Source organism: Pelodiscus sinensis, chromosome 1, assembly GCF_049634645.1.
Source record: "Pelodiscus sinensis isolate JC-2024 chromosome 1, ASM4963464v1, whole genome shotgun sequence".
Taxonomy (NCBI): Eukaryota; Metazoa; Chordata; order Testudines; family Trionychidae; genus Pelodiscus; species Pelodiscus sinensis.
The window spans coordinates 268,582,508-268,607,595 of NC_134711.1; the positions used below are offsets into that span (position 1 = coordinate 268,582,508).

General features: G+C 40.8%; 1 protein-coding gene across 9 annotated transcripts in view; it reads left to right on the forward strand.

Annotated features, from left to right (window-relative positions):
• KLF12 (KLF transcription factor 12) overlaps positions 1–25,088 on the forward strand; it is a 366,929-nt gene that overhangs the window by 336,513 nt on the left and 5,328 nt on the right. For all 9 annotated transcript variants that reach the window (XM_025187744.2, XM_075918894.1, XM_075918893.1 and 6 more), the window contains one exon: positions 5,879–6,036. In XM_025187744.2, the coding sequence (XP_025043529.1) occupies positions 5,879–6,036 (158 nt within the window). The remainder of the gene's footprint in view (positions 1–5,878; positions 6,037–25,088) is intronic.

Genomic DNA, 25,088 nt, shown 5'->3' on the forward strand with positions numbered 1-25,088 from the left:
CATCTACAGAGCAGGCAGCTTTTTCAAAATATGGTCAAGCTGGAGGATGAGGAAGTCAGAGGAAGAGTGCTCTATTTCGAAAAAAGATACACAATTGACATAGATCAATTTGCGTAGCTTATTTCGAGTTAAACCCTGCGGTGTAGATGCACTGTAAGGTTGGCTTTGCCTACGCCATTTCCTTCCCTCCCCTTGGGGTGTACTTGGGTAAGCAGGGTGTCATCTGCTTCCTCTGTGTACCTGACAGACAACTGTGGCAGCAGTCAGTCAACTAGCGGGAAGGATATCACTGGGCTCAGTAGCAGGGTCAGCAGCTGGGAGAAAGTCAGATCCATCTGCTTCCCTCAGCATCTCAGCTCCAACTGGGTGGTAGACACTACCCTTTATACTTGCTGTTCCAGCAACTGACTTCTGGTTTAATAATGTAGATGATGGTAGCTCTGATAAGACATATTTTATAATTCTTGGATATTGTCACATTATACTCTTTCCTTCTGAACCCAGTTTCCTTCCAGCTGGCAGGGGTTTGTTTTGCATTCCTTATATGTTCAGTTACATCCCAACGTGAGCTGTGATATAATTCACTATATTCCAATAGGGCAAATCAACAGTTCAAGTTCAGTGCATTTTGTCTCTTCAGGTAGAAAGTGCAGTGGATAAAGCCATAGTCCCCACAAATGCTCATGTTCCTTTGTTTGCTGGCTACACTGATTGTAATCAAATCATCCAGCTCTGTATGCTGTATACCATGGATATAATTTTTGCTTCATTTGTGTATAGCTAGATGCTTTCTTTCTCTGTTGAAAACTTTCTTGCCTTAAATTCCCAGTGTAAAATCACTTTAAAATATATTAATTGCAGCAAACATAACTAATAAAACGAGTAATGCACATCTTCCATTTTTTATTATCTTTAAGCACATTCAACTTGTTTTACGTTCTGATATCCTAAAATTTATGTTAACCATGCACAAAACAGTACTTAATAGATAAGACACAGAAGAGGGAAATATAATAAAATGTATATACAGGCAGTCCCCGGGTTACATGGATCCGACTTACATCGGATCCCTACTTACAAACGGGGTGAGGCAACCTCGCACTAGCTGCTTCCCCCCAGCAGACTAGGGAGACGCGAAGCTAGCGCCCCCCCCCCAGCAGACCAGGGAGACGCGGAGCGGCTTTTCTCAGCAGACACCTCAGCTTGAAAATAAAGGACTGAGGGAAGTGAGGTGTGGGAGAATAAAACTGAGCTCTGGAGAAATGTTTGGCTAGAGTTTCCCCTACAATATGTACCAGTTCCGACTTACATACAAATTCAACTTAAGAACAAAACTACAGTCCCTATCTTGTACGTAACCCGGGGACTGCCTGTACAAACATACCATGAATAGGATATTGTTAAGAAGATTGTAGAAAACAGAAATAAAAGTTATCGGTGTTACTTTAAATTAAAGGGGATTGAATCTCTTCTGTAATACCAATTGAAGGTATGAAAGTCATCACATTTCTGTGTAATGAGTAACCTGGTGATAATGCTTGGAATTTTGTAAATAGCATAAGTTATAATGAAATAAATATAATCCATAGTTTATATAATTGTTCCAATAGAATGTATCATGTGTACTACAGTACTTTCAAACATTACTCTTAATGAGAGCATACTAAGAACAACGTTATCAGAGGAGCAGAAAAAAAATATTTTCAGAGGCCCAAATTTTGACTGTGAAGTTTTGTGGGACTGGAGCGTATTTTCAGACCCAGAAGCACACTTTCATTCACCCTGCAGCAAAACCAGTAGATACTATATCAGTATGCAAATGGAGCACAGAAAAATAAAGGTTCTTTCAAGCTTGGAGAAGTATGGATAGCATGCCCACCGGCCAACTCCGTCAATGCAAGTTCACAAACTATCAAAATTGCTACAGGTTGAACCTCTCTAGTCCAGTACCCTCAGAACGTGACTGGTGCCAAAACAGAACATTTACCAAACCACAGAAGGTTAATATTTTCTAGCAGAATTACCAACCTTTCCACTGCTTTCTGGGCTCTTAGAAGGTATGTAGGGAACTAAATAACAGCACAGAACATGGAGACCCAGAACTGTCGGCTGTAAACAAACTCCATGGGACCATAAGTGGATATCCGGCTAACTAAAATCTTGCCAAACCAGAGATGTTCAAATTGTACATCGTCATATGCGTGCAGAACGTTTTCAGAAACAAACTAGAACTAATCAGCATTTATGCTGGGGCCACTTTTTCTCTACTCTGGGCTGACTCTTCTCTTGGCTGACCCTTTGGGAAGCCATGAGAGTAGAGAATAGCTGCGCGAGTTCCAGTCCTGGCTCAGCATCATCAAGGAGACAGAGAACCACAGTGATGGGAAGACAGGGCCTCCAGTCTGGTTACGCTGAATAAGTCTGCCATGGAGGTGTCACTTGCCACTGGACCTGAAGACCAAGATTAAATTGAAAGTTAGACTATAAAATCTAGATTTAGACAGTTAAGTAAGTGTCCTGATTTTCATCTGTGTAAGCACTCATAAGCAGCTATGTCTCGGAGGCCTGTGTATTGCTTTGAACTAGGAAGGTGTTGTACAGACCTAAAGATTTTCTTCAACTGCACAATCTCCATTTCTGTAATTTATAATGCTGAATGCGGGCATATTATGTTCTGCTTTTATTTCATTTGTGTGCACTTTTGCGCACACAAGGGAAAATTTGGCTGAGAAGGTGTAAATTTTTCATAAATTACTGATTCTTATTGCTAAACAGTTATTCCTTCTATGTAGCAGCCAGGAATTTACTATAATTACAGTAATAAATGTCTCATTTTATAATTGTTTTCCTTTGTTAATACTGAGAAGATTTAAAACCATTTCCTTTCCTCTAAAAAGCAGCACAATATTTAATAGCTGAATTTCCATATGCTCACTCACCAGCATGGGATCTATAATAATATATCTGTATTTGTATCTATATCAATATTTAGATAGATAAAGATATAATAAATATAGGTATCCTATATCATGAACGTATCTGAGCACCTCCCAACTAGTACTTTAACAATAAAATTAACAGGGACAAACTTTCACACACTTTTCCATTTCATCCTATATGAGAAATACTTTGATTAGGAAGAGGAAGGAATTGCGTGTTATGTTCTGCTTTGTTTTGTTTTGTAGTATGAGAGAGAAGGAAGAGACATAGGCAAAAAAGAACCTGTTTAGCAAAAGCTATGTTAAAGAGTCGAGTTTATATTTTGCTCTGAATATGATGAGGCCTTTGACTATACATTGAATTCCACAGTGTAGGTCCATCTCCTGTGAATCGTATTTCCAGTCAGCTAAGTTATGCTTATTTAAAAAGAAAATTGAAGACCAAATACAGAAAGTAGCTACTGTAAGATTATGCTTGATTTAATAGTTTGGAATTGTCTGTTGCTACATGGATCAAAAGCAGAAAGGTTTTTTTTTTTCGTCTATGCAAATAGTGGGAAGCAAAACACATGGGAATTAAACTAAGTATTTTGGCAGGAATGACAGCAAAGAAAAGATAATATTACACTAGTTCAGTTCTAATGCCCGTTGTAATGAGAGCTGAAGAGAATGGGCTATTCTAGAGGACTAAGGTGCCATCTGCTGGCTGTGTCTACATTTTCATTATATTGCAAAGGTCTTTTTTTGCGTGTAGTGTACAAGATAAATGTTCAGCTTACTGGACATGGATTTTAGCCATGCAAGTCATTTTGTGGGTAAAGGTTTATAGACTATTCAAAACCTTTAAGTTTAAATATTGTTTGATTGTGTTTGTTTTACCTCAGGTTTTGTTAAATAATAATGAATATAGTTATTGTTGCTGCTTACCTGAGAATAGCAGCTCTTCCCGGTGATAACTTTTACATAATTACACAACTGTTGATATAATTAATTAAAATTAAGCAATTGTCCAATTGACATTAAGAGCCTAATTCTTCTCTTAAACAAGGCTGGATGTGGAGTAAGTCTGTTGGGTTCACACTGTGAAGTCTGACTATCCAGTTGGTTCCACTGGGATCCTCCAGAATCCATCTGTACTGCATTGTATGTGCCCATCCTAGTGTGAAAAAGGAAGGAGTTAAATCCCTTCCCTGGGTAAAAAGAAAAAAAGATAACACTTGAAGACTAACTGAGCTGTTAGACTTAGAGCTACACACTCTCATTTGTGCCTTCAAGCAGCCTAAGAAGCCTCAGCTACCAGTTTAATCTCCAGGTCTGGTAGCTCAGGTAATGATCAGTTTCCTACTTGTTGCTTTAGACCCCTTCCTGATTCACACAAGAATAGCCCATGCTCCCTATTCTATGCCATTTCAGCTACCAAGTGAAGACTACGTTTAGACTTCAGGCTTCTTTGAGAAGAAGCTTTTTTCAGAAGAGATCTTCCAAAAAAACTTTTTCCAAAAGAGAGCATCCATACTGCAAAAGTGCATTGAAAAAGCGATCTGTTTTTTCGAAAGAGATCCAGACCGAATGGACGCTCTCTCGCACGTAAGCTGAGGATGGAATGGCCACCAGGGCACCTGTGCTTTTTCTTCTTTCCTCTTCTTCCGAAAGAACTCCTTCTTCCCCATCCAAACATGCCTTTTTCTGAAAGAGCTCTTTCTCAAAAAGGCTTCTTCCTCATAGAAAGAGGATTACCAATGTCGGAAAAACCACCTCTGTTCTTTCAATTTTCTTGTGGAAGAATGCAATTGTAGTGTGGACATTTCTCAAGTTTTGTCGGAAAAACAGCTGCTTTTCTGACAAAACTCTGTAGTGTAGCCATACTATCAGGTGCTACGGGACTATTCATTATTTTTCTCACTGTTAGACATCACAGCAATATAATGGGCCTTCGCCTTTTCTATTCACCAGACATTTAAGAACTGTACTACCTGGAATTTCATTCAAGATCAAGGTTTTCTGGTGCTGTGGCTTTTGCTCAGGGTATATTCTGCACATAGTGTTTGGGACATAGGTCGTTGTATTGTGTTGGTTTCGTTTTTTACACATTCAGCTTTTATCTTAGTTGGATTTTTTAAAAATATTTTCTGGAGTAATGTGATTTATCTCCATGAATCCTGTAGCCCAACTCTAATTCCTGCTGTATTTACCAAACTACAATTCCTACACCATTTGCTTATCAGCTAGATCTGTTTCAGTTCATATCATATAGTCCAGTAGCCTATGTATTCTCCTGGGACAGTTTTCTAGTTATTTGGTATTGATTTCAAGAACTGTGCATTTTTGCAGACTCCTTGGAATATGGATACAGGTCACACACTCTCACATTCAAGTTAAGGGTTAAATATACATCAGTTAAGGGGAATAAATTCTCTAGCTTTCTCAAATGGCATTATGTTAGGTAAACACTAAAGTAAGATATTTAAACAAAAGGAACCCTGTAGTTCAAGCCACTGTGGCTGGTAACATCCTAGTTTGGAGAAGCCCTAAAAATATGATCATGGATTGAAAAGTTTTATGCATGGTTTTTATTTACAGACAAATTTCTAAAAAACCCTAAAAGTACTTTGCTTTGGAAGCACTAGAACCACCATAATTGTTGCGATAAAAATAATACTTTTTCAGTATATTGTAACAAGATTTTCAAAAGTAGTGTTAAGCATGACTATGGATCATAACAATTCCTTTTTTAGTACTTTAGTTTCCTAACAACCCAAAATATTCTTACTGGTTTCTTTTTATAAATGAATTTTGTTTCCTTTTCTGTGTCCTGTAATTACGTGTCACTAACAAACCAAATTGCATGCCAGGTTATTGTATTCTGCGATTTGAAACACTTATGGCCAAGTTGCATTATATCCTCTGTCTTACCTTTTTACTTCTGTTATATATTACAGTTCAATTTCACCATTCAGTATTGAGAGCACAAGGCGCCCAAGAAGGTCCGAGTCTCCAGATTCCAGGAAGCGGCGCATCCATAGGTGTGATTTTGAAGGATGCAACAAAGTATACACAAAAAGTTCTCATCTGAAGGCTCACCGGCGGACACACACAGGTATGGCTTTGCTGAGACTATAGTAATACTGCTTAGTACTTATATGGCATATTATAGTCTCAAAATATTGTACAGATAGCAACTTTTCCTCATGACATTCCCCTTTGAAGGAAGTTACAATATCAATAAGTGAATGCTATAGTTTGTACAAAGTGAATGTTATAATTTTGTAGACAGGTATGCTCAGAAACAGGCTGTTGAAGTGGCTAGAGATAGAAATGGAGGGGATGTGTCAGCTCTTGAATAGGGCATTGAGCTAACACTCAAGAGACCTGATTTCTGTTCTCAGCTCTTCCAGTGGGCAAGCAATTCTACCTTTGTTTCCCTTCAGCCATTTGGGGTTTTTTGTCTCTTCTGATTGTATACTTGGGAATAGGAAGGGTCTCTTATTCTGTGTTTGTATAGTGCCTAGCACAGTGAAGCTTTGATGTCAGTCGAGGCTTGTAGACACCTCTTTAAATGAGTAGAAGGCCACATAGTAGGGATGTTAAATATCGATTAATTAATTGAATTTCCATCGACTATTCAATTAGTCAATAAGGCATTCCACCTTTGAAATGTATGGGAGCCTCAGCAGGGGCTCTTGTGCATTTCAAAGATTCAAACGCTGACAAATGCTTTACGTATTTCATGGTGATGTTTTGTGTTTGTTCTTTCTGAAAATATTTGTAAGTACCACAAAAAAAGCTCACAGCATATACATGATTGTGTTGATTGCTTTATACCATCGTGCTTCCATCTCTGCTTCCATTTACATAATAAAATTAAACCAAAAGAGAATGCCAAATTTAGGCAACTAACTGATCAGATAAGAAATTCTGTAATGTGATGTTGAAACTCAATGTATTTGTAAAATACTTTTCCGGTCTCTGAAAGAAGCTCACATAGTCTTCCTCAAATGCAGCATTGATTGTGAATGTACAGTAGGTATTAATCTCATCTTGCGTATATATCTTAGTTTTCCCTTTTGCTTCAGGTGAGTTGAGTCAGTTAGTGTGTAGTATTGGACATTTATAAATGAATTACGACATCTGTGCTCCCAAGGGTGAGCAAGTTCTTTCTGAAAAAAGATCACAGAAACTTGGCATTGCATAATTATAATTGTTCATGCAGTATGCTATTGCGCCATTTGATCTTGCTACAAATAATTTAGCTAAGCAGAATGGTTGTGAAAAATCCTAAATATTTATTTGAACAGTTGATATTTATTTACAGAAAATGAAATAGATACACAATCATTTTGAGAGAGTAAACTTTTAAAAATATTTCATTAAGGATTTTGACAGAAAACTGTAGTTCTTTTAAAATTAATTTTCAAAAAAGAACAGTAGATAGTAACATCAAATGATTGTTTCCCTGTGTGGCCTGGATACTTGACAATACCCTCAGTAGTAAATACTGTTCACCAATGTTACTTCAAATGCTAGTATAGACAATGACTCTTGAATCCACTAGGTGGTGAGCTTGAATAACGAATTGTTTCTGCAATTAGAAAACTTTGAACAGATATTGCTAGTAAGTTAGAATATTTCATAAGTCACAAGTATCAGCTATTACATTTATTATAAGGTTTTTATTTTATTTTGCCAACTAATCAAAAAAGATTGGGAAATATCAGGTGTGATGGAAGCCTGAGGGTCTTATAGTCAACATGTATCAGCTCAAATTTATCATCTCCCTTAAGAAGAAACTATGAGAAATCAGATGACCTGGGTTTTCTCAGGCTAGTTTCTGCCTCACTGAACTCACAGAAAACTGCTAATATATGACTCGTCAAATGAGTAATCTTTATAGATCGGAAGGGTGAAAGCACTGCATTCATACCCAAAGTATGTATTCATTGCATTCTACCCATATACTTATATGGTTCTAATCAGTGTAATAACTGAGTTTTTGTCATCATTCATACCTATTGTGGAATCTAATTGCATAACATTTTGGGGGAAAGGTTGATTGGGTGATGGTGTTATTAGGCAAACACCTGGAATTATAAAGGAACTTGATATGTGGAAGGCAAAATCATTAATTTTAAAAACGTTTTAATAGGCCCTACTGTATTAAGCTTCTTTTAACTCTTTAGAGTCTTCCACAGAATTGGTTAGACATTTCAAAATTAGAAATGTTGATGGAACATTTCAATAAATAAATAAATACTTTTTCGTGGAAAATTTTGCTTCATTTTTCAGTCAGCTCTAGTTTCTAGATTTTTCTCTGTTATTGGAACTGGATGCAAATGTCAAACGTTACAAAACTTGGACCAAAAAAAGTGTGTTTGGGGTGAGGAGGAATTGTGCAAAAATGTTTCACTTTTGTGTGAGTATGTTTTCAGCTCCTCTGTAATGTAATAGAATGGAATTTTTTGAAATTTATATGACAATCTGGCAAATATTGCAAAAATGTTCAGAATTTATCTATTTTTTTCAAACAGCTCTAAATAGAATCTATCTGCATTCCAAGGAACATGAAACAAACATTTTTAAAGTGTTAAGACAAAAAGCCATATCCTTGGGCAGAATGTTCTTTTTCAGGACCAATCCAAGTGTGTTTATTATTCTGAATTTACTAGTGAAGTAAATATCTTCAGGATTGTTTAGGCTAGCTGCCATACCATTGCAGAGATGTTACATGTAGTGGGGGCTTTGGGAAGGAGGGAGTTGTGAAATGAAGAAACATTGAGATTCTTTTTCACCCATAACAGCTTCACTTAACTTTGTTTTAATTTTTATAACATCAATAATTATAATATAGGATTATCAAAAAGGTACGGCTGGAGCTTTTCCTGTCTGGTGGTTGTGTTGGTTTAGGGAAGCCAGCCTGTATATTGGCATCTTTGGAAATCTAATTCTCTTTAGCAGCTTTCCTGCACTGATAGAATCTTTCCCTCAAATGTGGCCAACGTTTGTGTCCTGGTCTTTTACAATGTGGCTGGCATTTCTCTCATCTGTAACTGCGTGATCTGCAAGAACTGTGGTTGCCATCTTGATTAAAACAGCTGGACCATCTAGACCAAAGCTGGTCTTTTTATTCAGGGCCTATAAACTCAACAAACAACATTAATAAAACACACACAGAAGGAGAGAGAGAATTTTTAATCTCAAACATTTTAGGCAAATTTAAGACCCAATAATCCTCAGATGCAAAATGGACCAAACGTGGGTGTAAATGTAAAAATCAGGAAATGGAACAATGCACTGCAGGAGCCCATGGCAGCAAGACTGATAAAGGTGCTAATGGCTCAGGAAGTGGAGCTGATTTTTGTACAGAAAATAGAGGCCTGGAAACTGGCCTTTTCCATTGATCTTTGGTGCATCTGTTCCATGAAAGGACAGCTTATAGCCACAGCTTCTCTCCCCACACATCAAGGACAATGTGCTGTGAGCCGTGCAGAACAGATGGATTTTTCCCACAAAAAATATAAGTTCCTAGGTATGGCCTGCAGACCTCTGACAAAATATGTGCCCCTTTGATGCTACCTGAGAATACCAGGGTTCTGAGGCACCTTGTTACCACTGGCTCTTAGCACAAGGAAGTGTTGTCGGTGCCTGCTGTGGGTCCCTGCTCCAGTGGTCTTGGGCAACATGAGTTCACCCTTGTAGCTCTGAGCAGGCCCCATTCTCCCTATACGAGTTAGCAATAGGCACACTCCAGCCCCTAAGCCCTCTGACAGTTGGCCTGGAGTGTCATGCCTCAGGTCTACTGGATGCAGCTTTTCTGCTTCCACAAAAGCAGTACCCCCTGGCTTACCAGTTTCCCAGCAAATCACCATTCTGCTTGATGCACAGCACTAAGGTATGTTCATAAGTGAAAGCAAGTTACATGTTATTTACTCACGTGTAGAGAGACAAGTGATAGCAGGTACAGGTATTGGAAACAAATGGTTACGTATAAATGTAATCATGACACACATCTTAGAGCAACTAGATGCTTTCACGTTTTAGAGAATACTTTTCACCCAAAGTTCTTCCAACAGTTTACAGCTAGCCTAGGCTGTGAACCATTCATGAGACCTTCATATCAACCTGCCTCGTTGGTGAAAGATCCTGGGTGTCTGTTTGCATCCCCAGATATATCAGAACAATCCATTGTTGTTTCTCGCAAGCAGTACATTTCCCCCTCTCCCCTGTTGCTGGTAGCTTTTTCCTGAGTACTCCTTTCATGTAGATTTCACAGTCTCTTAATCAGCATATGACTCAGTATGCAAATAAGCCTACTTTGTGGGACACATCATAGACAAAGTCTACAAAAGTGTCTATTACACTATGTTTGAAAGGAACCTGTCCAAGGTATAGCATCTTGACACCTGGTTGGTTACCTATCTTAACTATGTAATTTTCAGTACAAATAATCCCTTAAATGTTATCAGTACACTTCACAATGATTGTGATGCCCTGTGGGATACTGGGCCCACAGAGAGCTCACATGCCACCCATTTTTGAAATATATATATATATATGACATAGGGAAACCCATAAAATCCTATGCATCCCATATGCCTTCTGCCAGTTCAGCTGGCATCAAGAACTCACTAGGTCAGAAATGTTCTGCTCATCTCTCTTTTATCTGGTAAATCTTATAGTACATTATGGAGGAAATTTCAGTTTATACCGGTTAATATTTAACTTTACTGATTTTTTTTTTTAATTTTCATGAATATAACAGCAATGACCAAGGAAGCCAGATAAGTTAACTTGGGAAGGGGGATTGTCTTTGATCAGTTGCATCCCTTAAATTTGAGAGGAAATACCTGGAGACTTAGACATATTGAAGGCCTTTTGTCAGTGTTGGGCTTTTCAACGGTGTTATGTAGAGACATTACATTTTTCAGTTATGCATTTGTGTACCTGAGAAAGTACCAGTGTTTCCTGTGACAGATGTTGTTTCTTTTCAGCTGGTTTGTAATGCCAGCCAAGTGGAGAGAGGGCTAGTGAATACATGGGTGTTTTGTTTAGTCTCTGCTTTTTCAAACTTTACATTCCTCTCACTCACTCTTGCTCCATATATTATTTTAATATGAAAGGACACCTGTCATTAGTCTTTGTTCAGATTTTCCTTTCAGCATTTCAGAGAAGATTTAAGTAAGAGTAGGTACCAAAAAAGTTATTTTTGTTCTGTTGGTTTTAAGACTCCATTCACTACCTGTTGTTTTTTTAAGAATTGTTTTATGCCTTTTGCCAGCTGTACCGAAATATATTTATTGGCTTGTAATCCAATCTTTATACAAATATTAAGAGGAAGCATCATCCTCCAGATAATCCATTTGGAATTGCTTTTAGTTTTCCTACTCACTCCCCCCATGCATGTCCTGCATGCTCCCTTAGCCCCACTCCTGCACTCCTTCATGTGAATGTACTGAGGAGTTAAAGGGCTGCAAGACTAGGCCCATATCCTGGGCCAGAAAAGTGGAATTTTAAATAAACAAAACCAATTTATAAATCACTGTATTTTAAGTAAAATAGGAAGGTCTGTTTGTCTTGGGTATCACTTTTATTTTTAAGCAAGACTTTCTAAAATTTAGTGCCAGATTCAATAAACAACAGAGCCTTCCACTGTGAGCACCGGCACATATCATGGAAGTCCTCACTTCTAGGCTTCCTATCATTTCAGCAGGCTGCTGCACCATGGAAGATAGCCATGTTCATTGGATTCATAGAGCCTGATTCTGTTCCCAGTGCAATCAGTGGCTTCAGCGTCATAGGATGGGGCCCATAACACTTAAATTAGGCACCATTTCATGAAATTGACAATAGACTATCGGTCTGGCTTGCCAGTTGTACCACATCCTAGGTAAATTGTATAGCACCTGCTAGCCACACTGGGTAAATCTTTAGGGCAACAAAAGACCCATGTGATCATCATAGCCATGGTTTGCATGGGTCAGCTGACCTGGAATCATAGGGCTCAGGCTGTTAGGCTATTAAATTGTAATGTAGATGTTCAGGATCAAACTGGAATCCAGGCTCTGGGACCCTCCTCCCCACACAAAATCTCAGAACCAGGACTTGACCCAAGACTGAACATCTGTACTACAGCTTTATAGTCCTTCCTCCTGAGCTCCATGAGCCTGAGTCAGCTGATCTAGGCCAGCTGTAGGTCTAGACATACTCATAATACACGTTGAACCTCCCTGGAACCTGACTGATCCTGGATAAGGAATTTTGCTGGACCAAGGGACATCATTTCTGCCTACCCCCCACTTCCCAGCTGCTGCCAGCCCCATTGAGCTCAATGCCAGGCTTTCCTGGGGAGCCCAGCGGAGTTGCACATGCCAGGCTTCCCTTCACAAACCAGCTGGTCTGCAGCCTAGATGGGCCACACACCAGGCTCCCTTCCCCCACATCGTACCGGGTTCCAAGTTTCCCCACCCTCCGCAGTGTGCTAGGACTCTGTGATCTGGTAGCATCTCGTTGGACCATAGATGTTGCCAGACCAAAGAGCCCCAGTTTATAGAGGTGCAACCTGTAGCTTGAGTGTAATGAGATAGATCTTTTAGTTCGGTCCCCGTGAGGAAGCAGACACTAGGATGATTCTGAATGCTGTATGAGCTAGGCTGGCTTCTGAGTTTCCTGGTGTTAGAGCAACCATGGCAGTTAGGTCCTGGCTCTTCATTACTTTCAAAAAGTGGAACACATAGATAATGTGGCTTGAAACAGGCACCATTACTAGCATAACTAAGGTCACTTGATGCAGGTGATTGCAATTTGTGATGTACTCGCTCATAAGGACTGCCTCACACTTCCTGCTGGACATATATTAACTGGATGCAACTCTGTGTCATCCCTGTTTGATATCAGGTACAGGAAAGGGAAAGGTGGGAAATGTGTGTGCCAAGACAAAGGATCTTGCCAAAGACAAAGGGAGAGGGTGATGAATTAAACTGCAGTTTCTGCAGCAAGAAATTTGGTAGCAGTGCTGAATGACAGGAGCGAGAAAGAAAAGGAGATCCACAGAGGCCAGGATTGCTTGTGTCTCAATCTAGCCATCTAAAAGGACAAGTCACTGGCCAAACTCTCCCCTTCCTCCCTCCCCCCACACCCTCCTAACACGAGGACACTTGAAGAATATGTCAGAAGAGAATCATGGCAAGCAAAGATGTGGAGATGTCTTTGCACAAGGGTAAATGAGGTCACCATTGCAATATGGATGGCAAAATATGGATGATGAACTACTTTCTGTATTCCTTAAAAGGCCTAATGGCATCTGAACTTCTACTAGACCGTATTTGTGCGTGTACCAGTAGGTGTCACTACTCAGTCAACTGTTCTAGAGCTGGAACAATCTTCCCTGCACAATGTACATCCAAGACAATGAAAATTCTTGACAGATCATACTGATAAACAAGATTATGATAATGATCATTGGTGTTGACTTGAAATATCACTGGTGCTGTTACATTTCAATGATACAAATGTATTATTAGAGTTTGTGGTTGTGAGGCATGGAGGTCACATAAAAATCCATAGTTACATCCGGAAATAATTAATAGAATCATTAAAATAACAAACTAATGCAAATATTTCAAATATTTCAATATTTTAATGTGTTGATGGTGTTATAGTTTATCCCTGTTTCTAAGGTAATGATGCTACTTGACAGTGCCACATCATTCCTCATCTTAAAGTAGACATAATGAGCTTTCAAATTATGTCTGATATGCATCTGTGAGACTGTGGAGCATCTCCCATCGCATTGTTGTGCATTTGTACAGCACCCAGCTGGCCGTAGAGGCAGTATGCAACCTTTCACAAAGGAGAGTGTGGTGATGTCTACACTGGGAAGGTTTGACAACAAAAGTGGCAACATGCTAAAGTTGCCAAAAGTGAAAACCGGTCAAACGATTGTCAACATTTCGTGGCCGCATTGCTAGCACCCCGCTGACAGACAGAGCAACGTAATGTGGGTGAGCATCCCACAGTGCAGTGTTGTGGGAAGGCAGAACTGATCACCAAGCCAGTAACAAATGTGAATCTCTGGATCAATCCTACCATGAACTCATAGACTCCTTAGACTCTCCAGTTTATCTTGTCACCAGGAGAAACTAGACTTACTGATAAATGGTTACTCTAATATCATACAATGGTGAGGTTGCTCCCAGTCACAGGATACCAGTGATTTAGCTGCAGGCATTGTCATAAGATTTAAGTTACCAATTAATCTGGGGTAAATCTGTAATAAAGTCTCTAAAAGTTTATTGACTAGGAAAAAGAAACGAGTCATTTACAGATTAAAGCAAGCAAACATATATGCACAAATTAGTTATAGTTTCTACCCTAAAAGTAACAGAGTTGTGATTATCCATCATTTCAAAGTGTCTTTCAGGCTTTGGTTTGGTGTCTCGAGCCTTGTCAGAGTTGAGTTAACACAGTCAAAAAGAGAGGGATGGAAAATTTTCCCATGTCTTTGTTTTTTTTCTTCATTCCGCTTCCAAGTCCACAGGATGAGCTTCCTAGCACGTAGCATTTCCAAGGTATGATAGGGCTATTAACCATTCCTTTGTATTGCAATGTTCCCTGATGGCCTATCTGATTTTGATCGTCCTGCTGGATAGGTGAGAGAAGGGGACAATTCCTATTCCTGGGTTCAGAAGTTCAGAGCAAACATTTTCAAAGTTATAAAGCAAAACTTGCATGTTTTCTTATAGCATGGAATACAAACATTACAATGAAATTAACACAGACAACAACTTGCAAGCATTTCATAGTCTAAAATATTAAATACATTCTTTCTTATAAGACTAATATCTGTTTACAGAAAAACTAAGGTTAAGTAAAAACTTAAAAAACAACAAATAGTCTAGTAGCACCTTAAAGACTAACAAAGGTAGTAAAGTGAACTGGCTTCATCTCCTGCTATGAATTTGTTAGTTCTTACTAATGCGTGAAGTCTTGGCAAGAGCTGGCACCTGACCTTCCAGTGTCATGGCTGTATTTGCATATCTTTCTGCTTCTGAGGCATAAAAGTAAATTCAGTAACACCACCAAAGACACATAGTGAGTCAGTGGCTTAGACTAGGTGTGTACACAGATTCTAAAGTTGTCTTCTAAAACATTTAAAAAATTCACAGAATCATAGGGTTGGAAGAGACCTCAGGAGGTCCTCTTGTCCAACCCCCAAGCTCTGAAGGCAGCGCAAAAATAATGGTGGCAATACTCTGACCCTCCTAAAATAACTTTGAGATCCCTCTGCAACTCTCTTTTAGGTCAAAACCCTCAGTCTGAGAAATGCTGGTCTCTCTTGTGAAATCTGTACAGTATAAGGCAAAAGCAGATACAAGGCCAGATTTCACGGGAGGACACCACATTTCATGGGCTGTGTCATGTGTCGCATGGCTGTGAATTTGGTAGGGCCCCACTTATATGTCACCCGCTATTGGCCTCTTTCCAATTTGTCCACATCCTTTCTGTAATGGGGACCCCCCATCAGTGCCAAATAGAGAAGAATAATCAGTTCCATCAATCCGCTGTCAGTGCTCCGAGGAAAGCAGTCCAATATGCCATTAGTCTTGGCTACAAGGGCACAATATTGACTCATATCCAGCTTCTCATCTACTGTAATCCCTGGGTCCTTTTCTGTACAACTGTTGCTTACCCAGTCGGTCCCCAGCCTGTATCAGTGCTTGGGACTCTTCCATCTTAAGTGCATTCTAAGAGTTCTTTCAGAAAAAGGCTTCTTTCTCTTTCAAAAGAAGAAGAAAGAAGAAAAAGCACATATGGCCTAGTGGCCATTCCATCCATAGTAATCATAGCTTAAATGCAAGATAGCATCCATTCAGTGGGGATGCTTTTTCAGTATGGACGCTCTCTTTCGGAAGAATTTTTTTCAGAAGATCTCTTCCGGAAAAGCTTCTTCCAAAAGAAGCCTGCAGTCTAGACATAGCCTGAGGTAAGGCTAACCAGTCTATAGTTTCTCAGATCCTCCTCCTTCCCTTTTGTTAAAGATGAGCAATATATTTGCCTTTTTCCCCCATCATCTGAGACCTCTCCCAATTGCCACAATTTTTTGAAGATAATGGCCAATGGCTCTGCAGCCACATCAGCCAGCTCAGTATGTTCAAATGCATTAGATCCAGCCCCATGGACTTATGCATCTCCACATTTTTAACGAATCCGTAATCTGTTCTTGCCCTACTAAGGGCTCTTGTCAACCATTTGGGAGCTGACCTTGTCTGTGAAGAGTGAGGCAAAAAAAGCATTGAGTACTTCAGCTTTTTCCCCATCATCTGGTGCTAGCTTGCCTTCCCCCATTCAGTTACTAAAACACCTGTAGAAACTCTTCCTGTTATACTTCACATCCCTTACTAATTGCAATTCCAACTGCAGTTTGGCCTTCCTGATCACATCTCTGTATATTCAAGCAGTGTTTTTATATTCCTCCCTAGTCATCTGTCCGGCTACGTCTACATTGGCCCCTTTTCCGGAAGGGGCATGGTAATTTTTGAAATTGCAATAGGGAAATGCGCGGGGGATTTAAATATCCCCCGCGGCATTTAAATAAAAATGTCCGCCGCTTTTTTCCGGCTTTTAGAAAAGCCAGAAAAGAGCGTCTACACTGGCCCCGATCCTCCGGAAAAAGCGCCCTTTTCCGGAGGATCTTATTCCTACTTCAAAGTAGGATCCTCCGGAAAAGGGTGCTTTTTCCGGAGGATCGGGGCCAGTGTAGACGCTCTTTTCCGGCTTTTCTAAAAGCCGGAAAAAAGCGGCGGACATTTTTATTTAAATGCCGTGGGGGATATTTAAATCCCCCGCGCATTTCCCTATTGCGATTTCAAAAATTACCATGCCCCTTCTGGAAAAGGGGCCAATGTAGACGAGCCCTCCATGTTTCCACTTCTTGTACGCTTCCTTTTTGTGTTTGAGCTCATTGAAGATTTCTATTAAGCCAAGTAGCTTGCTTATCATATTTTCTATTCTTTCTGCACATTGGGATGTCTTATTCCTGCACCCTCAATAAGCCTTCTTTAAAATATAGCAATCTCTGCTGGACCCCTTTCCTCTTCATATTAGCTTCCCAGGTGATCCTGTCCCTAAAATGTTTTAAATCTTATGCTGTAACAATATTCTGGGTTTTATAGAATAATTGATTTAAGGTCTGAGCACAGAGTCAGGATCTAAGATGTGCAAGTCTTATTCTACCATTCACTCTCTGCCCGTTTCCTTATCTGTACAATATTTACGTCCCAGCAAAGCAATAATCATTTTTAAAACAGGCTTATAAAGCACTTTGAAGACAGAAAATGCTTTAAAGTATTGTTTATCATTAAAAAGTAAGAACTATTTTACATTGTTGTTTAAAAATAAATTGAATAAAACTTATGAGATGTCTTATTTGGTGGGCCTTTTTTACTGCTTCTGCACTATGTTGTCTTCCTGCACTATGGGAGTGCCTAAGGCTACTAATTATACAATGGCCCTTTTGTTGTAAAAAGATTCCTGAACTGCCCAAACACTTTGCATTTGTTGAGTTCGCTCCCAAACCTAATTAGTCATCTGTTGTCACTGTCAGATTGTGACTCCAACCCAACCATTGTTCCAGGATGGGTGTGGTAGGACTTTTCCTTTAGGAATTAAGTTGATGGCAATGGAGGCAGTGCTACCAGGTAACACTGGGCACTGGGCATTTTGTTATCCATGTGCTATAGCAATTAGGGATGTAAATTCCTGTTTAGCTGGCTAACCGGTTAAACGTATTTTTAGCCGGTTAACCAATTAAAGGGAACCAAGATGGAGCACCCATCCCTAGCCCAGCTGAAGCAGCCTCTGCCTACTGCGGGCCAGTGTGCCCCACAGGCAAGTGCTGCTCCAGTGTCCCAATCAGAGCAATCCCTACCTGCAGGGTGCCTGAAACCCTCCACGGACAGAAGCTGCTCCAACCGGGAAGGGAACTGCTCTAGCCTGCCACGGATTAATCTTAACTGGTAAGCCTGATGCATCCAGGGTAAGGCTTATTTGTTAAGCACTTAACCATTTAAACCTTCATATCCCTAGTAGTAATAATTTCCTCAATAGTGAGAAGTAACTCTAAAGCTTTCCATGGATTTTCAATATGGCCCCGATCCTACAAGCATGTATTCATACATGTAATTTTACTCACATGAATAAGTAAGGGATAACACTCCTGTACTCTCCTCCTGCCCGCCATTCCCAGAAGAAATCTTCCTGCTGTCGTGTGTTTGATGCTGCTCTCAGCTGAGGCCTGCGGACTTGCAGACAGTATGGGCTGATCAACTGACAGAAGAGCAGATTGAGAATTCAAAGAAGCCTTTTCACTATATAAGAACTTAAAAAAGGCCGTACTGGGCCAGAACAAAGGTCCATCTATCCCAGTATCTTGTCTTCCAACAGTGGCCAATGCCAGGTAACCCAGGGAGAGTGAACAGAACGGGTAATCATCATGTGATTTCCAGCCTCTGACAAACAGAAGCTAGGGACACAGTTCCTACTCATCCTGGCTAATAGCCATTGATGAACCTAACCTCCATTAATTTATCTAGTTCTTTTCTGAACCCTGTTAAATTCTTGATCTTCACAACATCCTTTAGCAAGAGCAAGGAATTCCACAGGTTGACTGTGCGCTGAGTGAAGAAAAACTTCCTTTTGTTTGTTTTAAACCTGCTACCTATTAATTTCATTTGGTGATCACTACTTCTTAAGTTATGGGAACCACGGTATGTCTACACTGCAGAGTTTTTTTGGAAAAATGGCCGTTTTCCTGAAAAAACTTCACTTATGTCCACACTGCAATCATGTTCTTTCGAGAGAAAAAATCGAAAGAACAGAGGGGTTTTTCCGACATTGGTAAAACTCTTTCTATGAGGAAGAAGCCTTTTTGAGAAAGAGCTCTTTCAGAAAAAGGCGTGTGTGGATGGGGAAGAGAGTGTTTTTTCAAAAGTAGAGGATAGAGGAAAAAGCACAGGTGCCCTAGTGGCCACTCCGTCCATAGTAATCACAGCTTAAATGAGAGATAGCATCCATTCAGTGTGGATGCTATCTTTCGAAAAAGCAGATACAACCGGTAAAGAAGATATTAGAGAAGCAGTCCACATGAGTGATGAGGATTTTAATGCTGCTGCAGAACTTCACCTTGTGATGACAAATTTTGGAGAGAAGCTAGCGGATGACATTGACGAGATAATGAGGGAAGCAGACATAAATGGTGATGGTCAAGTAAACGATGAAGAGTTTGTGCACATGATGACAGCGAAGTGAATACGTCATACTGAATATGTTAAGTTTTTTGTAAAAAAAAAGCTTAATGGGCTTTACTGTATTTGTAAATTATCTGTAAAAGAGTTTTTCCTTTAGTGTCAAATGAATATGCATGTACAGTAGTTAGAATTGCATTCAGGAGCAGGAAAAGGACCCTACAATTAGGGGAAGGACGATGGTACCTAACCCATGGCCCCACCTCCCCACCCCAACCTTTTTCCCTGAGGTCTGCCCCCTCGCTGCCCCTTCTCTCTCAGATGCCCATTCTTCTAAGCCCCCTCCCTGGCCCCACCCTATCCCCCATGGTCTTGCCCTCGTATTGTCCCTTCTCCCTGAGCCCTTGCACCAGCCCTTTCCCAAAGCCCCACTCCAGCACCTTCTCTTCCCCCACAAGAGCTTGCATCCCACTCACTCCTCTCTGCCCTTCCTCCCATCTCTCTCCCATATGGATGGTAAACAATGGGGGAGGCATGGTCTAACACCCCTAACTCCATTCCTCCATGTCTGTTTCTCACTTTAAGTGACTTTAAGTGACTCTCATTGGTCTGATACATTTTTGGAAAATTGATCAAATATTGAATGTTGCACATGGCTTACTCTAGATCAGACGTGGGGAAACTGATGCAGCCCCTGGCTTGCCTGGATCGAGCTCCTGAGGCTCAGAGCTCCCCACCAGCATTGAAGAACCCAAACTGGCACTCCAGTCCCTCCCCACTGCTGCCCCACTCCTAGCTTGGCTCCCTCTAGGCATGTGGTGGGAATGTGGGGAGTATCCTTTTCCTTCTCATTTGGGGCCAAGTCAGTGATGAGGATTTGGTGAGGGAGGTTGGCTTTTTTTGGGTTGTAGGGTTTTTCTTCTTACTTGTGAGACCTGACAGATTTTTCTGTGGGTGTGTAGCCCCCAACCCAAAAAAGATTCCCCACCTCTGCTCTAGATATTTAAACCCCTTTGCACCTCTGAAGTTAGATCGAGTTAATCAAAGGAAGGAACATTTGGGCTACACCAGTTAAAGTGACTTTCTTTAGGAAAGTTTGCCTAGTGTTGAAATATGGTATCAAAACTGTGGGGCTATGTCTACACTCGCGGCTTCTTGCCTGAGTAATATTCAAATGAGGCTAAGCGTGGAATATTGCCGAGCCTCATTGCTTACCTAACGAGCCACCATTTTTTTCAGAAGAGGCTCTTGCGCAAGAAGGAGCGTCTACACTGCCCCTTCTTGCGCAAGAAAAACCCTCTTGCGCAATGCCGTTACACCTATTACTTTTCAGGAAGACGCTCCTTTTTGTACAAGAGCCTCTTCTGAAAAAAATGGTGGCTCATTAGGTATGCAAATGAGGCTCGGCGATATTCCACGCTTAGCCTCATTTGCACATTACTCGCGCATGAAGCCGCGAGTGTAGACATAGCCAGAGTGTGTGGACAGTTGACAGTCAACAGCAGGAAACTCTAAAGTAGCACTATTACAAATTAATGTGTTATCCAGGTACTTGTGCTCTGTTGTTGGGGAGTGGGCAGCTTGTTTGGCAGTGTTGGTTCTGTACTAGAAAACATTCTCTCCTATTATAATTATACTTTTGAAACATTGTTAGCCTCTTATTTTCAAAAGAATCTGCTTATGGCACAATTTGCCTCCAATCCTTTTGAAGTTATATATTTCTCTTTTTTTAATAAAATAATTACAGTTACTCACCTTTAATCCGGCAGTACTGCTCACATCAGCAAAGTTATGCACATGCATCTTTGTAAGCCTGAGGTCCATGTTTGTCAGGGGTTTTTAACTCTCTAAGGGCCAGATCTATAGGTCTTTATTCTGGTTTTACTCAGGGAATACTTCCAGTGATAACCGTGAAAGCATTGCCTGAGTAAGAACTACATAAACATTTCAAGAGAGAACTTTAGATTTATAGGCCCAGACTTCCCATTTAGCCAAGGGCTGCTTGACACCCTCCTCTGGCTCCGCCATTACTCCACCCTTCCCCCAAATCCCTGCCCCTTTTTCATTATTTTTCTCCGTGAGTGCTCGAGCCCTGGAGTACCCACAGAATTAATGCCTATGTCTGGATTAGTGGGACTGGGGCTATGTGTAGACTATGGAGTTCTTTCGGGATATATCCGAGAAAAACTCCGCCGCATCCAGGGAACACGTCTGCGCTTCCAACATTTTTTGCAGAAGAGCAGACGCGCTCTTTTGGAAGCCCTGTATTCCTCATTTTATGAGAAATAAGGGGCTCTTCCGAAATAGGAAGTTTTTCCAAAATTTGGCCCAGTGTAGACAGTTTGGAAAAAACAATCAGAAAAAGGTATGCAAATTGCAGAGCACGATTTGCATACCTTTTTCTGAAAAAAAAAGCAACAGTCTAGAAGTAGCCTGGACAAGTGTAGATTCTGCCACTAGTTCTATGATAAATTGGTAGTAGACTTACTTCCGTTTCATCATTCTAGACATCATCATTCTGGGATAAATGTAGACCTCAGTTAAATCTATTTAGCTCAACACAATCCAGTTAGGTTACGTGGTACAAAAGAAAAGAATTTAGCCCCCAGTTTTAAAACATGAGCATAAACTATATTTTCTTGTAAAACTCAATACAGGCAGTCCCCGGGTTACATGGATCTGACTTACATCGGATCCCTACTTACAAACGGGGTGAGGCAACCCCGCACTAGCTGCTTCCCCCCAGCAGACCAGGGAGACGCAAAGCTAGCACCCCCCTTCCATCCCCTCAGCAGACCAGGGAGACACGGAGCGGCTTTTCTCAGCAGACACCTCAGCTTGAGAATAAAGGACTGAGGGAAGTGAGGTGTGGGAGAATAAAACTGAGCTCTGGAGAAATGTTTGGCTAGAGTTTCCCCTACAATATGTACCAGTTCCGACTTACATACAAATTCAACTTAAGAACAAACCTACAGTCCCTATCTTGTACATAACCTGGAGACTGCCTGTACTAGAATTTGGTTGTTTGCCTATTTCACAGATTCATGAAAGTTAGAGGTGGAAAAGACTTTCTAGATGATTCAGTCCATCTTCCTGCCAGTGCATATTTTCTACTGCATATAGTCTAATTTTTAAAAAGGACAGTGTTATCATGAGGCTTTAAAATATGAATACTGTTGTAAGAAGGATCCACAGAAGAATGGTGAAAAGGATGAGACACATGGAAAGATTTCCATGAAACAAGAGATTGAAAGGATTGGGACAGTTTAGTGTAGTGAGAAGGCAAATAAGATAGGATGTGACACCAGTGTATAAAACAATAAATACACTAGAGAAATTCATCCAGGTACCTTGGCTTATCCTTTCTTATAAGAACAAAGCAAATCCAATGACACTTAAAGGCAACGGCTACGTCTAGACCGGCATGATTTTCCGCAAATGCTTTTAACGGAAAAGTTTTTCCATTAAAAGCATTTGCGGAAAAGAGCGTCTAGATTGGCACGGACGCTTTACCACAAAGGCACTTTTTGCGGAAAACCGTCCGTGCCAATCTCGATGCAGTTTTGCGCAAGAAAGCCCCAATCGCCATTTTCACCATCGGAGCTTTTTTGCGCAAAACATTTTTCAGCTGTCTACACTGGCCATTTTGCGCAAAAGCATTTCCGGAAAAGGGCTTTTGCCCGAATGGGAACGTCAAAGCATTTGCACAAGAAGCACTGATTTCGGACAGTAGAACGTCAGTGCTTTTGTGCAAAATCAAGCAGCCAGTGTAGACAGTTAGCAAGTTTTTCTGCAAACTTTTGCGGAAAAACTTGCCGGTCTAGATGCAGCCAACATGTTTAAAATTGAAAATTGGGACTTTATAGAAAAAGGGATTATTCTGTGGAACTCATTGCTGCAGGTTATCATTGATTTCAAACACACAGAAGTTGATATATTAGGGCTGTCAAGCAGGTAAGAAAATGTCAATCGCAATTTTAATAGGTCTCTTAAACAATACTAGAATCCCAGTTATGTAAGTATTTGGATGTTTTCTACATTGTCAATATAGGGTGAGGACTCTGGGCATCAGACATGCTTGGGACTTCAGCCTCCCTTGAGACGCCAATTTTCAAACTCCCTTCCTCCTCCACTGCCTGTATAGCTGCTGGGTGGGGCTTCAAATCCCATCACCATTGTACAGCTCTGAGCTGGGACTTCAGACCCCCCATGGAGCTCCAGCAGCAGCTTCAATCCCCCTACCACCTCTGGAGCTCCAGGTTGGAAGCTTCAGCCTCCTCCTTGCCCTCCCCCACTGCCTTTGGAGCTCTGTTCTGGAGCTTCAGCCCCCTCAGCGCGGATACATTCCGCCCCGCCCATGGGTATACAATGAATTCATTAAAAAATAGTATGTTCTTTGTATTTTCAGTTAATCACAGTCAGTAACTGACCAATTGACAGCCCCATATATACGTACAAATTCATATGGATAATTAGAACAATCACTATTAAAATACATAAAATTGCTTGTTACAGGACAAAAGTCAACCACAAACTGCCTGGGAGTAGAAAGAAATTTCCCCATAATTGTTTACAGGGAAAGTAAAGCATTTGATAGTCAATATGCAGTCCCTGTTCCTGGGAAAAGCTTCAGCAGAAGATCAAATCACATCTGTATTGCAGGGGAGAGACCATATGCCATGAGATCCCTTTTGACACCTGAGGCTCTCCCCTGGTCACAGAATTGTATACCATCACAGTTTTAAGGTCTCTGGAGTGTCAGTGGATGGTGAGACACAGGGCACACTTTCCTGAGATGACTGATCTTATTAGCGAGGCCGGCAGCCACCACAGAGCCTTTTTCTGTGCTCCCTGGGAGGGGCGGGGCCGAGAGGCAATGGGCAGAGCCTAGGGCAAGCAGGGCCTAGAACAGTCAGTCCTTAGCGCTGCCCAGACTGCGGTACTCCTCTTCCCCCCGCAACCCTCAAAGTCACGCAGAGCCCTACTCCTATGGCAGTTCAAAGGAGTCCAGCCCTCCAGCCGTCTCCACTGCCAAAGTAGTAGCGGCAGCAGCCAGGTTCTGGGCCCCTTCAAAACACCAGGCCCCACTTTGTTCCCCACCTTTGTTGGCAGAACTGCCCGTTATGAAAGTGCTCAGGTCATAGATGGGATGTGAGTGATTGTTTAGGCATTGCAGGGCCTGAGAAACAGCTGGGAATAGGATATACGTTGGGAAGGGCAGAAGTTAGATTTTGACTAATTTACTGGGCACAATAACATACTTAACTTGAAGGTAGTGGAACTTCAAGTTATATATGTTCTGAAGTGCTTTGCTCTGAGAGTAAAATGGGTGGAGAGAGATAAGATCATTTAATAACAATAATTAGGGTACTTGGGAGGGTAGCATCTGGATGAGGACAAGGTATGTTTTGGAGAGATGTTAAAATATTTGCATTATTAATAGAAAGTAGAAATGACTAATTCCATTTTGGACTTGAATCATACCTGCAACTTATCAAACATATTTAACCTTTCCTTACAACAGTAGAGTTATTTCAGACAAGAAAATTGACATTACTGACTAGAGCCTTCTCCTCCCACAATGGTCGTTTTTCAGTCCTGCCTAATCCATTGAAACTGTACATTGCACAATGGTAGTCAAGCGGCAGAGCTCGGCAAGCCACTTCTCTGGGTCTAAAAGCACACTCTTATTGAGGTGCCTTACTTTTTCTCAGATTTTCTTACCCATCGGATTTCAATACAAAACTCAGGAAGCCGTAAGATAGAGCAGGAGATTAGGAGCCAGCCCAAAATGGGGGGAAAATTGCAGATTCATTAAACTCTATTGATTCACAAGATTGCAGTAACCTACCTTCTGTGTTTCTTCTTCCTTTTTCTATCCTCCTTTTTTCCTTCTCTTTCTTCCCAAAGATTC